This window comes from Scyliorhinus torazame, chromosome 8, assembly GCF_047496885.1.
Source record: "Scyliorhinus torazame isolate Kashiwa2021f chromosome 8, sScyTor2.1, whole genome shotgun sequence".
Lineage (NCBI taxonomy): Eukaryota > Metazoa > Chordata > Chondrichthyes > Carcharhiniformes > Scyliorhinidae > Scyliorhinus > Scyliorhinus torazame.
The window spans coordinates 105060271-105079310 of record NC_092714.1 but is presented as its reverse complement, the minus strand read 5'-3'; the positions used below and the strand labels follow the sequence as shown (position 1 = coordinate 105079310).

At 45.5% G+C, this 19040-nt stretch overlaps 1 protein-coding gene across 15 annotated transcripts in view; it reads left to right on the top strand.

Moving 5' to 3' along the window:
• Positions 1–19040, top strand: part of dmd (dystrophin) — a 3042490-nt gene that overhangs the window by 878855 nt on the left and 2144595 nt on the right. For all 15 annotated transcript variants that reach the window (XM_072513983.1, XM_072513987.1, XM_072513978.1 and 12 more), the window contains one exon: positions 16129–16247. In XM_072513983.1, the coding sequence (XP_072370084.1) occupies positions 16129–16247 (119 nt within the window). The remainder of the gene's footprint in view (positions 1–16128; positions 16248–19040) is intronic.

Sequence of the window (19040 nt, the reverse complement as noted above, 5' to 3'; positions counted from 1 at the left end):
GGGAGAAAGTGCAAATTCCACACAGTCACCTAAGATGGGAATCGAACTTGGGCCCCTGGCACTGTGAGGCAGCAGTGCTAACCACTTGGTGCTAAAATTACCCATAATGGGCTCATAAGAGTTTGGTTTGTCATCGTTTTGACAAAAAATAATTTGGCACAAGACCAAAAGTTCTCATTAGCAGCCAGCAGCATTGGCCTATTAATTGCTTTATAAGTTGAAAGCTTCAGGCAATAGAAAGAGGACTCACTTTCCCAGTGCCAGTTTCTGATGATATGTGGGGAATGGTAGAGTGATGGATGCAATCCTGTCTCCCCACTATTTTCACATTGTTAAAATGACGAGTTAGAATTCACTGGACGTGCATATTGAAATAATATCCCAATGACATTCCAATGCTGGCAGCAATTCAGAATGGTAGAAGTTGGAAAATGGGGCCACAAAACGATATGTGCTACAGTTCATATTGATTTAGACTTTGGAATCAAAAACACAATTTCTAAATGTGAGGATAACAGCAAATTGGAGAGTTGGAATGGGATGTTAGTCAATGATTAGAGGGATTGCAGCACATTGCAAGAAGAATCTCATAAACCTGTGGAACAGGCATATAATTGGCAAATGAATTTCAACACACGGGTAAGTATTAGAACATAGAACTGTACAGGACAGTACAGATCCTTTGGCCAACCATGTTGTGCCGAACTAGTCTGAAACTAAGATCAAATCAACCTACTCCCAATCATTCCAGTGCACTCCATGGGCAAAATTATCCGGTATCGGCACGATGCCCGCCGACCGGTGCCAAAAACGGCGCGAATCAGTCCGGCATCGCGCCGGGCCAAAGATGCGGAATCCTCCGCATCTTGGGGGGCCGAGCCCTAACCTTGAGGAACTAGGCCCGCGCTGGACTGATTTCCACCCCGCCAGCTGGCGGAAAAGGCCTTTGGTGCCCCGCCAGCTGGTGCGGAAATGACATTGCCGGGCGGCGCATGCGCGGGAGCGTTAGCGGCCGCTCACGGCATCCCCGTGCATGCGCTGTGGAGGGAGTCTCTTCCGCCTCCGCCATGGTGGAGACCGTGGCGAAGGTGGAAGGAAAAGAGTGCCCCCACGGCACAGGCCCGCCTTCGGATCGGTGGGCCCCGATCGCGGGCCAGGCCACCGTGGGGGCACCCCCCGGGGCCAGATAGCCCCGCGCCCCCCCCAGGACCCCGTAGCCCGCCCACGCTGCCTTGTCCCGCCGGTAATAGAGGTACTTTAATCCACGCCGGCGGGACAGGCAGCAGCGGGACCTCAGCCCATCCGGGCCGGAGAATCGCGGGCGGGGGTGGCCCGCCAACCGGCGTGTGCGATTCCCGCCCCCGCCAAATCTCTGGTACTGAATTCAGCAACTGGTGGGGGCGGGATTCACGCCAGCCCCCGCCGTTTCTCCGACCCAGCGGGGGGTTGGAGAATCGCGCCCCATATGTCTATCCAATAACCGCTTGAAAGTTCCTAAAGTGTCCAACTCCACTACCATAGCTGGGAGTGCGTTCCATGCCCCAACCACTCTCTGAGTAAAGAACCTACCTCTGACATCCCTCATATATCTTCCACCATGAACCTTTTACTTATGCCCCCTTGTAACAGCGACATCCACCCGAGGAAAAAGTTGCTGAACGTCCACTCTGTCTATCCCTCTCATCATCTTATACATCTCAATTAAGTCAGCTCTCATCCTCCTTCCCTCCAATGAGAAAAGCCCTAGCTCCCTCAACCTTTCCTCATAAGACCTACCCTCCAATCCAGGCAGCATCCTGGTAAATCTCCTTTGCACCCTTTCCAATGCTTCCACATCCTTCCTATAATGAGGTGACCAGAACTGCATACAATACTCCAAATGTGGTCTAACCAAGGTCTTGTATGGTTGCAGCATAACCTCATGGCTCTTAAACTCAATCCCCCTGTTAATAAATGTTAACACTCTATAGGCTTTCTTCACAGCTCTATCCACTTGGGTGGCAACTTTCAGAGATCTATGGACATGAACTCCGAGATCTCTCTGCTCCACGTTCTTCAGAACCCTGCCATTAACCCTGTCATCCGCATTAAAATTTGACCTACCAAAATGAATCACCTCACACTTATCAGGGTTAAACTCCATCTTCCACTTTTCAGCCCAGCTCTGCATCCTATCAATGTCTCTTTGCAGCCTACAACAGCCCTCCACATTATCCACTACTCCACCAATCTTAGTGCCATCAGCAAATTTACTAACCCAACCTTCAACTCCATCATCAAGTCATTGATAAAAATCACAAATAGCAGAGAACCCAGCACTGATCCCTGTGGTACACTGCAGGTGACTGGGCTCCAGGATGAAAATTTACCATTTACCACTACCCTTTGTCTTCTATGTGATAGCCAGTTACTGATCCAATCGGCCAAACTTCCCTCTATGTCATGCCTCCTTACTTTCTGCATGAGCCGACCATGGGGCACCTTATCAAACACCTTACTAAAATCCATGTATACGGCATCAACTGCTCTACCTTCATCTATGTACTTAGTTACCTCCTCAAAGAATACAATCAAACTTGTGAGGCAAGACTAACCCATCACAAATCCGTGCTGACTATCCTGGATTAAGCTGTATCTTTCCAAATGATCATAAATCCTATCCCTCAGGACCCTTTCCAATAATTTACCTATGACCGAAGTGAGACTAACCAGCCTATAATTCTCAGGGTTCGACCTATTCCCTTTCTTGAACAAGGGGACAACATTCGCCTCTCTCCAGTCTTCTGGCACTATTCCTGCAGACAGTGAGGACATAAAGGTCAAAGCCAAAGGCTCTGCAATCTCATCCTTCACCTCCCAAAGAATCCTAGGATATATTCCATCAGGCCCAGGGGACTTATCTATCCTCAGGCTTCTCAAAATTTCTAACACATCTTCCTTCCGAATATCTACCTCCTCCAGCCTATATCACACTATCCTCCTCAACAACATGGCCCCTCTCCTTTGTGAACACTGAAAAAAAGTATTCATTTAGGGCCTCTCCTATATCTTCAGACTCCATGCACACGTTCCCACTACTGTCCTTGACCGGCCCTAACTTCACCTTGGTCATTCTTTTATTCCTCACATAAGTGTAAAAAGCATTGGGGTTTTCCTTGATCCTACCCGCCAAGGACTTCTCATGCCCCCTCCTAGCTCTCCTAATCCCTTTCTTGAGCTCCTTCCTAGCTCTCTTGTATCCCTCAGGTGCCGTAACTGAACCTCATCCTTACATAAGTCCCCTTCTTCCTCTTGACAAGACATTCAACCGCTTTTGTAAACCAGGTTCCCTCACTCAACCATTTCCTCCCTGCCTGACAGGGACATGAATATCAAGGACATGGAGTATTTGCCCCTTGAACAAGTTCCACATCTCTATTGTGCCTATCCCTGACAGTTCCAGCTTCCATCTTATGCTCCCCAATTCTTGCCTAATCGCATCGTAATTACCCTTCCCCCAGTTATAAACCTTGCCCTGCCGTATGTTCCTATCCCTCTCCATTGCTATAGTGAAAGTCACCAAATTGTGGTCACTATCTCCAAAGTGTTCTCCCACAACGAAATCTAACACTTGGCCCGGTTCATTACCCAGTACCAAATCCAATGTGGCCCCACCTCTTGTCGGTCTATCCACATATTGTGTGAGGAAACCCTCCTGCACACACTGGATTAAAAACAGCCCCATCCAAACTATTCGAATTATAGTGGTTCCAATCAATATTTGGAAAGTTAAAGTCACCCATGACAACTACCCTGTGACTACCGCACCTATCCAAAATCTGCATTGCAATCTTTTCCTCCACATCTCTTTTACTGTTTGGGGGCCTATAGAAAACTCCTAACAAAGTGACTGCCCCTGTCCTATTTCTAACTTCAGCCCACACTACCTCAGTAGACAAATCCTCCTCAAACTGCCTTTCTGCAGCCATTATACTATCCTTGATTAACAATGCTACTCCTCCATTTGAGTAAGAAAAGTCACATATTACTTGGAAAATAATCTAAATGGATGAGAGGAGGAGTGGGATCTGAGAATACAAATACTGGTGCACAGATCGGAGGCACAGAGTACAAAAGTAAGGAAGTTTTGAGGTATCTGTATAAAACACTGGTTCAGCCTCTACTGGAGTTGTGTCCAATTCTGGGCACTCAGTTAAGGATGTGAAGGCTTTAGAGAGTGTGTAGAAAAAAATCAAGCAGATTGATTTCATGAATGAAGGGTTTCAGATAGATGGATAGATTGGAGAACCTGGGACTGTTCATCTTAGCGAAGACAATGTTGAGAGGAGAATTGATACAATTGTTAAAAATTGTGAAGGATCTGTTCAGAGTTGATAGGCATAAACTGTTCCCATTGGCAGAAGTATTGGGAGCCAGAGGATTCTGATTTAAGATGATTGACAAAAGTGCCAACAGTGGCATGGAGAAAAGCTGTTTTATGCATTGAGTGGTTAGGACTGGTCATGCACTGCCTGAAAGTGTGGTGGAGAAAAAGACAATTTCTAATCCGCCTAACCCGCACACCTTTGGATTGTGGGAGGAAACCGGAGCACTCAGAGGAAACCCACGCAGACACTGGGAAAATATACAGACTCCACACAGTGAACCAAGCTGTGAATCGAACCTGGGACCCTGGAGCTGTGAAGCAGCTGTGCAACCACTATGCTACCGCCCTGCCCCAGTTTACATGTGGAGATGCAGGTGTTGGACTGGGGTGGGCACAGTACGAAGTCTTACAACACCAGGTTAAAGTCCAACAGGTTTATTTGGAATCACTAGCTTTCGGAGCGTAGCTCCTTCATCAGGTGAGTACTTACCTAGTGTTGTAAGATTTCTTACTGTCCCAACATTTTACAGTCAGTGAAGTATTTTTGTTGTGTAGTCACAGTGGTAACATAAGAAACATGTCAGCAAATTTGAACACATCAAACTCCTTTAAACAGCAATGTGATAATGACTAGATAATCTGTTTTTATGATGTTGATAGACAGGTGAATAGTGGCCAGGAAAATCCCCCCTGCTGTTGCTCAAAACAGTGCCATGAGATAATTTCTGAAGCTTTGGAGTGCAATTAGTGATACATTGCCGCCAATAAAAGATTGAATCAACTTTAAAATAACTTTGTAAAAATTCACAAATTGATTACGGCAGTCTAAAAAAAATACAAGTTATACACAAGAATATGAGGAAACTGTCATAATATACACCAGTATATTATGGTGCAGACACACACACACACTGATGGACATGCAGTGGGACCAATCAGCATACACAACACCGCAGCCAATCACCAGTGAGAGCACACGCACTATAAAGACAGGGGACAGGAGCGTTCCCGCTCATTCTAGTAGTAGCCAGCTCGGAGCACAGAGCTCACAGCCTGCAACACAGACATTCACCATGTACTGAGTGCATCACCTGGTTAGGACTAGGCAAGGGTCAAAAGTTAAAGCTGGTATTGCATTTACCCACAGTTCAAGTATGTTAATATAGTTTACCTTATAATAAAATAGAGTTGCACCACTTCAAGTGTTGGGGACCTGTTTGTGATCCAGAACACCCAACACATCAGAAACATTTGCAAGGTAATAATTTGTTGAGCATTCATACCTTCCCTAGGTGTACCGTCACTATTTTCCCCTTCCACACATTTTTGAGGGGTAGCTCGATGGACAACAGCAATGAGCAACCAAGTACCTCAGACTTGGTGTTAAATACCTCTTCCACTTAACATTTTGGTTTTCTTTACTGACTATGCAAAGCAGTATGGCAGATATGGCTATACTCAGTGGAGTGGGCTAGTTAACCACTTGCCATTCTTTAGGGCCAAGTGATGAATAACATTACCACTTTGTTGCCTTAAAGTATTCTAAAGAAAACAATTGCACTTCATTAATTGTAATTCATTTGTGTTTCTACTGGTTAAAAGATCTTTCTGTAAAATAGACAATAATTACTCCATAAGTGTGCACCCTGGATAATTTTTGGTTCTACTGTTTCAGCACTATTTCAATCATTGTTTAGAGTGGATCAAGTGAACTCAGTTTTCTCATATCACTTTATTTATCAAGTTGATTTGCTGCTGTTGAAATGTGCTGAATGAGTTCAAAGTACTGCCTAATTCTCCAGTTCCTTGGCATTCAATTTTATAGGGGAAGCCAGAAATCAGTGTGTAATTGAGATACAACCCAGTTAACAATTATACAATCAACCCATGAGGCCTTTATTGATGTTAGCAGATAATTGCAGGCACAGCCAGCCTTCTGTCTCTTACATTGGCTTTAGTTCTTTCTGAATTCTGCAGTACTTCTGATGCAGTGACTCATTTATCAGAGACCGCTCTCTTTGAAAGAACTTCAGAGAACATAATATTTAAGAGTCTCATAAAAACACAGTCGCTTGAAGTTTGGTTCCAGACCAAGGCCCAAAGCGTCCAAAATGCAGGCATGACAGTTTCACACTACTGTACTCATTGCTGGCGATGTTCAGCGGGATGGCCCTCTAGTCCTGCCTGATTCATGATGAAGACTTGAGATGGATGATGAGATCATTAAGAGCCCATGAATAGGGATATTGTGTTTTCTTTTATCAGCTACACACTTTGTCTTGGGCAGACGCGGTGAAGGTAGGCAGTTCAGGGATGGAGACCAATCATGACTGTCTATGGAATTAGCTGGCCTCTATAAAAGGATAAACAAAGCTGAGGGGACTTGACAGTTGGGCGACACATGCAGTCAGCCAGTATGGATTCTGGGGAGGGTCGGCAATAAGTATTTTTTCAGTGCAGGTGTCTCTCTTCCCCCTGGCCCCCCATCCCCCAAACATCACAGGGGTCAAGGTTGTCTAGAGAAGGTGTCAAAGCTGCCAAGCACAACTGGGGATGCCATTTAACATAAGGAAGACTGCAACTGGCAATGGAAGCATGGCTCAGAGGATTTTTGGAGCCACTGGTGATGGCCACCAACCTGCGCACCAAGAGACTGCAACGTTTCAGGCAGATGGTCATATTCAGTTGTTCCCTCATAGCTGAAGATCTTGCACCTCACAGCACTGCTGACCATGCCCTGCCAATGGCTGGCACATTTACTGTGGCTTTGAACTTGCGGCTTCTTCCAATGATCAGGGTAAAGCTACTACATAAGGAGCCGAGGGCGAGTGTCCGCACAAACAACATCAGCTCGAGATACTTTACTCTCCACCGTGGGACTAGTTAGGGATGTCCTATATCCCGCCTGCTGTTTGCACTCGCGATTGAACCATTGGCCATCGCATTAAGAAGTTCGAGGGTATGGAAAGGAATAGTGCCGGGGGGGGGGGGGGGGGGGGGGGGGGTTGGGGGGGTGGGGGGGGGGGGTGGATATAGCATAGGGTGTCCTTGTATGCCGATGATTTGCTGTTATACGTGTTGGAACCGAGTGTGTCGATAGGGGGATTATTGGAGCTGCTTCGAGTGTTTGGGTCTTTCTCGAGGTACAAACTAAATCTAGACAAGAGTGAGTATTTTGAGGTGTCTTGGCCGGGGGTGGGGAAGGGGTGGAGGGGCTGCCATTCCGTAGGGCAGGGGCTCACTTTAGGTACCTGGGGGTGCAGGTTGCCCGGAAGTGGAGGGGGGGGGGGTCTCCGCAGGTACAACCTTTCTAGTTTGGTGGGGAAAGTGAAAGCTGATCTGGTAAGGTGAGATGGTCTCCCTCTGTCACTGGCGGGTCGGGTACAGACGGTTAAAATGAACGTGTTGCCGTGATTTCTGTTTATTTTTCAATGCCTGCCGATTTTCCTGCCAAAGGCTTTTTCAGAGAGATTGAGGGAAGGATTACTTCGTTCATATGGGGAGGGAAGGTGGCGAGAGTTAGAAAGGTGCTGCTACAGAGGGTTGGGCACAGGGTCAAGGGAAATGCCAATTCGGGGGAACCACAGATTTGAGCCAGGGAGGTGGGATGGAAATTTTCGGAAATGGGAGGAGAAGGGGATTAAGACACTAAAAGATTTGTTTCTTAAGAGGTCGGTTTGCAGGATTAAAGGAGCTGGAAGCAAAGTAAGGGCTGGAGCAGGGGTAAATGTTTAGCTACATGCAGATTCGAGATTTTGCCAGAAAGGAGCTACAAAGCTTCCTGGTAGAGCCAGCCTCCACATTGCTGGAGGAGGTGCTGACGAAGGGGGACTGGAGAAGGGGGTAGTGTCAGCGGTTTACGGAGCTATTTTGGAAGAGGAGAAGACACCACTGGAAGGGATCAAAGCAAAGTGGGATGAAGAGTTGGGAGAGGTTATGGAGGAGGGGTTCTGGTGTGAGGTGCTCCGGAGAGTGAATGCCTCCACCTCGTGCGCGAGAGGTTGGGGCTGATACAGCTGAAGGTGGTATACAGAGCACACCTCACGAGGGCGAGGATGAACCGATTCTTTGAAGGAGTAGAAGATGTGTGTGAACGTTCCGGGGGGGGGGGGGCACTAATCACGTTCATATGTTTTGGTCCTGTCCAAAGCTAGAGGATTACCAGAAGGAGGTTTTTAGGGTAATTTCTAAAGTGGTGCATGTGAAACTGGACCCTGGCCCCCGGGAGGCCATATTCGGGGTGTCGGACCAGCCAGGGCTGGAAACGGGTGCGGAGGCAGATGTTGTAGCCTTCACCTCGTTGATCACCCGAAGACGGATTCTGATAGGCTGGAGAGCAACCTCTCCACCCTGTGCCCTGACGTGGTGGGGGGACCTGTTGGAATTCTTGACTCTTGAGAAGGTTAAGTTTGAACTGAGGGGAAGGATGGGGGGTTTCAACAATTCATGGGCATTATTCATTATGCACTTTCAAGAACTGGATAACATCGAACATTAGTTGGGGCGGGTGGGTGGGAGGGTTGGGGGGAGGGGGACTGGGTGTGTTAATGGCGGCTATGGGTGATCACTAATTCCTTTTTGTCATTTGTTTGTGTGAACATGCGGGCTAATATTTGAGGTTTGGTGGGAGGATGGGATCGTTGTTGTTGATATGTGGATTGACATATTTGTTACTGATTATTGTTTATTGTTGGGTGAAAATTTGGGAGAAAATGTGAAAAAGGAAGAGAATAAAAAATATATTAAAAAAAAAAATAACAACAGGTTGTCTGTTTACAACAAAACCCTCCACCGGGATTCCCATCCGGGCCGGGGGACTTTCCTGCCTGCATCGGCCCCATATTCTCCATCACCTCCCTCAAGCCAATAAGGGCCCCAATCCCTGCACCAACTCCTCGTCCACCCTGCAAAACTCCAGCCCATCCAGGAGCCGCCGCATTCCCTGCTCCCACCTGGCCGGGGAGTCTAACTCATATAATCGCCTGTAAAAAGCCTAAAATGCCCCATTCACCCCCACTGGGTCCAACACAACCCTTCCCATCTCGTCTTTTAATCTGCCAGTCTCCCACACTGCCTCTTGCTTCCTCAGCTGGTGGGCCAGCATCCTGCTCGCCTTCACACCATTTTCATATACTGCCTGCCTGGTCCTCCATAGCTGCCCCACTGCCTTTCCCATGGAAACTAATCCTTAATTTAAAATGAATTTAGAGTACCCAATTAATTTTTTCCAATTAAGGGGTAATTTTAGGGTGGCCAATCCACCTACCCTGCACATCTTTGGCTCGTGGGGCGAAACCCAAGCAAACACGGGGGTAATGTGCAAACTCCACATGGACAGTGACCCAGAGCCGGAATCGAACCTGGCACCTCGGCGCCATGAGGCAGCAGTGCTAACCGCTGTGTCACCGTGCTGCCTCATGGAAACTATATCCGAGCTCCATCTGGAGCCCTCAGCCTCTCCTTCAACAAGCGTGTCTCTGGCACCTCCGAAAACCTCCTGTCTACCCTCAGGAGCTCCTCCACCAGCCTTGCTATGTCTGCCCATTCTGCCGGTCCCTAGGTGCCCATTATCGCTATTGAATGTAGATGCCAAGTTGAGGGCAAAGGTGTTGGATTCACGAATTGCCCTCCAAACCTCGCCATCAAAACAAAAGGAACATTTCAAGGGGAAAAGTTTCCCGAGAGCAAAGAAACATTCACACAAACTATTCCAAAGTTCAATGTCTTCCTTTTCCTGCCAGTCGATTCTCCCTCATAAACTCCATCACCTCCCGTGGCAAGCCACAATAATATTCACGTTTCTGGAGGCGGGCCGGTATACCACCCCAAACATCACCCCCTTCTTAAAGAGAATAGCCTTGACCCCATTTATTACATAATATCCTTTATTGTCACAAGTAGACTTACATTAACAGTGCAATGAAATGACTGTGAAAAGCACCTGGTTGGCACATTCCGGTGCCTGTTCTGGTACATGGAGGGAGAATTCAGAAGGTCCAAATTACCTAACAGCACGTCTTTCGGGACTTGTGGGAGGAAAACGGAGCACCCGGAGGAAACCCACGCAGACACAGGGAGAATGTGCAGTCTCTGCACAGACCGTGACCCAAGCCGGGAATTGAACCTGGGACCCTGGCGCTGTGAAGCAACAGTGCTAACCACTGTGCTACCGTGCCGCCCAAAGAGACTAAAATTAGCTCTCTTTGCTAGTTCTACACCCAGGTCTTCGTACAGCCGCAGCTTGTTCCCTTCCCAGGTGCAATTCCTCGTCTGACTCGCCCACTGAAAAATCTTCTCTTTATCCAGAGAGCGGTGCAACAGCACCACCATCGCCCTTGGCAGCTCGCCAATTGCCTCATCAGCGCCCTGTGCTCTCGGTCAACCTCTAGGGGCCGCTCAAAGGCTGCCTCCCCATAACTGCTCCAACATTTTGGCCACATACGTGCTGGCCTCCGCACATTCGTGCCCTCGGACACCCCACAATTCTCAAATTTTGCCTTCTGGCGCGCTTCTCCAGATCCTCTACCTTCCCCTTCAGCCTCTTCTGGGTCACCCGCATCACCCCTACCTCGAACACCAAAGAGCCAGCTGCTACCCGTGCTCCCCCACTGCCTCCTCCACTTTCTGGATCGCCCGGCCCTGGGACTCCAGCCTCTGCTCCACTCTCTCGATCCCTGCTTTAATCTGCTCCACCACTTGATTCAGGCTTCCAGGGCCTCCTTCCTCTGTTGGCTGAACTTAGCGTTCAGAAACTCCATAACTGCTCTATTGACCACTGGGCAGTCCCTCAACAGCCCATTTGCCCTCCACCGTCTTAACCTGTGGCACACCACAAAGACTCTCCTCTTCCAGCCACCCTTTTCTTCTCGCCCCATTCCTAGTTCGTGGATCCGTTCATTAGCCTCCCAAAGGAATTATACCTTCTCCAGGTACTCTTATACCTCTTTCCAACCAAAGGCTTCACCCATCAGATGGGGAAAGGACTGAAAAGCAGCATCTTGAGCGGGAGCCACCAAATGTGTGACCTCTCACTTCATGTCCACCACCATAAATCCCTGAATTGGAACTATATCACTGTTCCTTCGCTGTCAGTGGGTTAAAATCCTGAAACTCCCTCCCTCCCAGCACTGTAGGTGGACCTGCATGACAGGGACTGCAGTGGTTCAAGAAGGCAGCTCCTTAGGTGTGCCAGCCCTTCAGGATTCCCCTAGACCCACCAGGAATTGATCGATCTCCAGGACACTGCTGTGCGCAATCCTCAAGAAAAATCATTGGAACATTAAAAAAGATCTGTTTGTTATTTTCTTTAAGCATTTCTCTTCATCATCTAACAATCAAGCATCATCCATTCGGGTGATGAGTCTTTTTGCTTTCCAGTTGGTGCCAGTAAGAGAGTGCATCATAAGGGTGGATGTGTTGGCCGACTAATGGTGCGTGGCGGGAAGTCACATGATACAATCTCCAGGGAGACATTTAATCACAGTTAACAGCCATAGTCAACCTGAATAGCCATGCACAGTTTCCCTCGTGAACATGAGCAACCACACAGCATTCACTGGATCAGCACTGCATAGGAGCATTAGGGAAGGCAAAGGCAACTGTGAGGCAGGCATGAAAGGAAAGCACTGTGGTGACGAGTTCAATTGTGCATGTGTTTTTGGAGGTGCTTTTGAAGTTTTTTTTGTGTGAGTGGCTTTCATATGGTATGGGGCAGTTTTTTAAACTTTTGTCCAAATGTTTTCAATTAACAGTATTTTTGAGTTGCTATTTTAGAATGTTATGCAACCAAGATCTCGAGTAGAACTGCTATTCCCATAAATTTGCAAATGCTTTGTGTTACAGTTTCTCAACAATTTCTCCTGCAAAAGAGTCAGTGATTGCTTGAATAATCAAAAACCGGCATCTTTCACTTGTTGCAGTGCTGAATCAAAGTAACTCAGGCGGAAGAGTTACATTCATGTTAGATTGCTTACCAGATTTCGTACAGGATTGTTACTGTACCTGTTATTTATGTGGAAAGGGGGAGATTACGAAAGCTCTGCTCAATAATACAAGAGTTATGAAATTCACTTGTCATGAATAAGCAGTTGAAACCATCGACAGAACTAATGCCAGAGCTAAAACTGTAACCTTTAATCATGTGACATCAGGACAAGCTGATTGTTAATTAGCTGTTACAAGCATTTATGATTGCAATGGCTTCTTGATTCCCTGGTCAGGAAACACGATCCTCGGAAATTGAGAAGTTGGCTTCATTTTTGAGAAACCAGCATCGAATGTTAAAACGATGCTGTCAGGCAAAGGTTTCTTCTCAACAGAGTGTTAGCTGTGTCAGACACTTCTGTTTCTTTTATTGTGACACGGGATTTACCTTTCTTAAGAAGAGTTAAATAATTTCACTAATTCAGGAATTTATTCAGGTCCTTTTGAAGTATGGACACCCAATCTGTTGAAAGCTGTTGGTGAATTTCTTTCATATGAAAAAATAAAGCACTCAAATTTACCAGGTTATGACGTTCAGCATCAACTCATTTAATCGTTGGCAGATTTCAAATTTAAATTTCCTACTGACATTCTTGCAAAAATCTGTGCAAGTTAGATCTCTTGATAGCTCATATCCACAGAATACTTGAATCATATGGACCAAGAGGGAACCCAAATTCAGTTTGCTGCTTTAAACTGGGGTGGTGGTAGCATGACCCTTAATGTACTTGGGTTAGTGACAGGAAAATCAATCAAGAGTCAAGATGATACCCTGGCCTGCAGCATGACAGAATCCCTGAGAAAAGGCCCCCTTAACTACAAACAGACAGAGGAGATGAAGAGATCAGAAATTGACAGCAGTCCATGGACTTCAAGATTCTGTCCAAGGTCACCAACAATCAGGCTCTGGAGCTGGTGTCAGATCTGGCAGGAAGATCTTTGATATCCCTCATGTGAGTCAAGCATTTGAGCACCGATGTGCAGGACAGGAAGACGAGCACCTGTTTAATCAGCTTGGACCAGGAGAAGAGCTTTAATAGCTACTGCACACTGGGTGGAAACAGTGGCATAGTGGTAATGTCACTGGGCATGTAGGCCTAGCCTTGACAAATGTTCAAATCCCACCAAAGGCACTAGCCGAATTTCAATTCAATTAATAATCGAGACTTAAATAACTTGTCTCAGTAACAGTGACCATGAAACCATTGTCGATTGTCGTAAAAATCCACATGGTTCACTAATGTCCTTTGGGAAGGAAATCTGCTGTCCTAACCTGCTTTGGTCTATTTGTAACAGGATGGACAATTAGGGATGGCCTTGCCAGTGATGCCTACATCCAGTGAAAGAATAAAGAAAACAAAATGATGGACCTGCTCTCCAAAATGAGGCTTGTGGGGGGAATCCATTATTGGATTAACTGCTCTGCATAGATATCTGTTAGATTCTTCATGCACATCTGGTACCTCAGATCTTCATCTGAGATGTGTATTTGCAAAGAATGCCTGGAAAGATGTTCATCCTGAGCAGCTCCACACTGCGGGGTTCTATGCTCTATGGACTATTCTTAGGGACACATGCTGAGGCAAACATCAACTGTTACCAGAAAGCCCTCATTTCAGCGAAAGACACTCTTTGCTCTGCTCGAAACTTGGTGGTCATCCAAAGTGAGGTGCCACCCACAACCAAATGTTGCCCATTGGTGCATTCCATGGTGCAGAACTATGTGATGAGGAATGCACTTCAGCTTGGTTCAGCCAGTGTTAAAGGATTAATGGAGGGGCAGTTCACAGTTTAGGCCTTCCTTCTATGGCAAACTAAGAGGCTAGAACTTCCCTTTGGGTTGTATGTATCAGAAAATGTTCAACTGTAAATGCAAGCTGCATTGTAAGTGGAGTGAAGCACCCTGGAGTGCATTTATTTAGTCAATTAATTTGTAATTCACTTAATACAATGTCACCCTTGACTTGCATTCTAGTGCACCTTACAAATTTAATGAATAAAGCATATTTTGGAGGGGAAATATCTCAGAAGGCCACATCAATGTGTTGTGGCTAATACCATTGCATTGTGCATTGATGCCTTTTGAGGAATAGGAGGAAACTGGGAGAAAACAAATATGCATTAGATGCAACACAGTTTTGAAGAGAGTAACTGGCCTTGCTGATTAACTCACTACATTTATCATTAGCAAGGAATGATATCTTCATTCCATCACATGTACTTCGTAGGTTTGCCTTTTAAAAGAAACTAACTCCTTCCCCTTTTCTATATAAAATCCCGACTGATGTCATTATGCTGCTGTGTGTAGAGCATTTCCAATCAACCCACAATGACCTTCTTCCTCTAGTGTTAATCCCAATGGTTTTGAACATTAGTCTCTTACCGGTATTATTACAATCCCAGACCAGACCCCAACAGTGGCTAGGATACTAGACCAAAATCCCAATATTTTATTTTATTTTGTAAGACTGTGCGGAAAGAATACTTCGCTCCAGGAGTCATTGCAGGAAGAAATAGGGATTTGGTATTGTAAAACAAAATGTTATTATTAACACAATATTAAACTTTTTAACATCACACCAGAAAATAGCTTAAACAATACTACTAAATACAGTAAATACAATACCCTTAATTACTATCTCTATTCCCAACTAAACAACAAGAATGGAAAAACATATAACTCTCAATTCATCTTGCGTTCCAATGGCACAGAGTAATATTTGCTTTCCAGAACAGATTTGGTTCCTGTTAGAACTCCTGCAGACTCTGGCTGGATGTTTTCAAAAAGCTGTTTCAACTGGTTTGTTTCAGCTTTCCCCTGATCCTCTGACAAGTCTGCAATACTATTAATCTTTTTTAACTAGCCTACTATGAGAACAAAAGACCTTGCGTGTGGACACAGTGTTAGCTAGATCAGAATTCAACTCAAAATCTTAATGTCTGAATGCCTTAGCTTCACTCAGCAATGGCATCATCACCCCAAGCTGAAAACACATCAACTCCCCAGGGACTCCCCCCTAGTCAAACAACAGTACATCAGTCCAAGTCTTTTTATTCTAGTTAATTTTACCTCTGGCTCATAAAAGCTTTCAGGTCTTGCAAAGCAAGATTCTTTTAAAAACATGCCATTGCAGTTGAACACACTCGAACCCAGGCTTTTAACCTTTAAATTTCCAAATGCTTATAATCCCATATGTCTAAAATCCTGCATTTGTAACAGTATTCCTAAGAACTGTGCAAAGAGAAGAAAGATCTGCTCTGGTCTCTTATTAGTCGGCTTATGTTCCAGCTGCTCCACTAATGGGAGTCATTAAGTTAATGCTTGATGGTTGAGGCACAGAGTGGAAAACGCTGCATGTAAGTCACTCCAGGAAATTTCTTCACATCACTAGTTACCATGCAATGTTGGCAATGCTTTGGAAGCAGATTTCCTGCTTATTTTGTTGGCTATAAAATGTTCCTTTTGGAGGAGAATATAAATATGTTTTAAGCACAAATAAAATAAAGGTAATTTAAAAAATAATTATCTTCCCATTCTTCCAAGATGTTGACCTTTTAAATATTTATAAAGTACTGATCCTCTATAGATTTCCGAAGGCAAATTCACTATGATCTTTCAAAATGAGGGACTTGGGATTCAGAAAATTTAAAATATATATCTATACCCTAAAATAATAGTCACTTTGACTTCTGTTATTAGGTAGCAATTTGAAGTGGAATTGATTTCAATCCAAAAAGAACTAAGATTGACTTTATAATTTGCTTCATTTTATTCGCAGGCCTGATCTCTTTGATTGGAAGGATGTGGCTAAACTACAGTCGGCACATGAGAGACTGGATCATGCCTTCAATGTGGCCAAAAAGTATCTCGGCATTGAAAAGTTGCTGGATCCTGAAGGTCGGTATAGAGTTGAGAGATCTTTCAGGAACAGAGTCACAACTCAGTTTGGTTTCAAAGAAAGACGTGATGTTGCACTATTGATTTCCAATAAAGTTGCAGTACACCAATAACAAAATCTGAACTATAAATATTTGAACTTGTTTTGTTTATTCTATTGCATTTGTATTTATTCAGAAAATACAATTTTTAAAAATCTTGGATTTCTATCCTTGTCTGAATAGTTAAAATGAGTAACTATAATGTGTAGTGTGGCACTGAACCAATCAGACCAAGAAATATCCTATATTTAATTCCTTGTCAAAGATGAATTAAATAACCTTAATTAGGACAGAAGTGAGACAATCACAATTATCACTCAAAATCCCCAACTTGGAAAAGTGAAGATAAAAATCGAAGTTTCCATTCCTGATGCTGAACACCCCTGAATATAAAATATTAATGTAAGTCATGTAGATGGCAATTGTCTGTTGTGACCTCCAATGTCTTCATATGTCCTGCACAGTGACTTACAGAATGTCTATTCTGCAAAGTTGGTGCCTCTCTTCACTTAATTAAACCTGTCAAGTAAGGTTGGCCTCTTGCTACATTAGATATCATCATAACAGCACGCTGAGACAGGACTTTAATCGGAGAAATTGAATGCTGAAGACATGTCACATGATTAAACAAGACAAAATGAATCGTTTTAATCATTACAAATGAACTCATTTTTTGAGGTGACATCTTGCATTGTGGACCAAGTTAAATGGCCAGAAAGTGATTAGCACCGCATGTCCAAATGTTAGAGTTTTTTTGTCTTTTGTTTTGGAATCACCCTGGTCTGGGAAACTTTGAATAGGATAGGAGCACAAAGATTTTGTGGAGACGCGGTTTGAACTGGGAGTGGATGTTCGAGCTCTTCATTCTAGCCACTGATGTCATAGCTACAGCAGTGATTCCAGTAGAAGGGCATCAGACTGAAAATCAAAGAAAGCTGTCCAGGCAGTCATAAAAAGAACAATACCTTCTTTGTCGTTTGCTAGTAGATTGTATTCATGATCCTGGAATTATATTTACACTTTTCATCGTGAGCCAGGAGATCCATGCACCCAACATTATGTGAAGGATTGAAGTGCGAAAAAGTGATTGATGCACAGTGAATAGAACCCTATTGTCAAGAGTATGCCAGATCGAAAAATATGGATACGCTTGCCTTTTCATTCATGATGAGCTCAATAATGCACTTATTTACGCTGACAATCAAGCAGAAGAGAGAGCGGAGGACTTCCGGTGGCGGCATGTAGAGGGAAAGTCTCACGTTGGGTGGTTCCTTCTCGAGCCTTGTTTTTAAGATTTTTAATGCCTGGTCCCAGGGGCAATTTGTTAATGATTGAGTGTACGAAGGCATAAATAAGGCAAAGAATATCAAAAAGGCAGAGGAAAACGGCTTTGAAGAAGGGAGGGAGTGAGGGTCCACCTTCGAGTGAAAGGGCCAGCCTGGGAGCTGTCAAGATGACAGTGTCTGGGTGGGGCTGCACTGTTCACTCCGGAGAAGATGACTGAGGTGATGTTCTTGGAGTTGGAGAAGCATTTTGCGAAGCATATGGGGGTGCTGAGAAAGGAGATGGCAGTGGCATTGAAGGCATTGGTGGAGGAGGCGATTGTCTCGGTGAGGGTGGCTGTGGTGAAGACATCGGCCGAGGTGCTGGAGCAGGGCGAGAAGATGAAGGGAGTGGAGGAGGCCATGTCGCAGCACAGTGATCAGCTCGTCTCGATGGGGGAAAGGGTGGTCGAGGCCAACAAGGGGCTGTGAGCATAGTTGGAGGACGTGGAAAACCGTTTGAGGATTCAAAATTTGAGGATTGTGGGCCTGCCCGAGGGGGTGGAGGGCCTGAGGCCGACGGAGTATTTGCCAAGATGTTGGCGGAACTGATGGGGGAGGGAGAGGCACCATCTCGGTATGAACTGGACTGGGCTCATTGGTTGTTGAGACCTAAACTGAAGGTGAATGAGCCGCCAAGAGCAGTGATCATCTGTTTTCACAGGTACCACATGAAGGAGAAGGTCTTGAACTGGGCAAAGCAGAATCGGGAGGTGCAGTGGGCTGGTGCTGGTGTCCGCATTTACCAGGACTTGACGGTGGAACTGGCAAGGAGGCAAGCGGCTTTCGGTCGAGTGAAGACGGCATTGTAGAACAATGGGGTGCGGTTTGACATGGTGTAACCAGCGAAGTTGAGGGCGACCTATAACTCCAGAGACTTCTATTTTCAGGCGGCGGTTTGTGAAGGCGGAAGGCTTGGGGCATAAGTGAGGAATGGGACTGAAGATGAGTTGTGTACTTTGGAAGGGAGTCGGGAGAGTGTATATATCCAGTTTTGGTTTATGTTTTTACTTCATGCTGTTCTCGAGGTTAAGTTTTAATTCTTGTTTTTTGGAGCAACGTTTTTTTCTGAGGTGTGTATGTTTGCATGGGATATGAGGGGTTAAGGGGGGTAAGTTGTTTCTGGTTGTTTCCCGAGACTGGGCGGGAGGGAAGGGGGGGTTGGAGCAGTGGCCCCCGCACTAGCAAGCTTTAGTCGGCGAGTGAATCGAGGTCTGGTGAGGGGAGGGACTGCAGAAATTGGAGCCTGGTGAGCAGGTTTCAATGGGCCCAGGAGGTATGAAAAAGTGGGGGGAGGGAATCGATACTGGGTGAGGTTTTTTCAAGAGGAAGTGGAGGGGGGTATTCTGGGAGGGGTTCGATGTTAACAATGGATAGGAGTGGGACAGACCCAGAGAGCAGGGCCTGGAGTTATGACGATGGTGGATAGG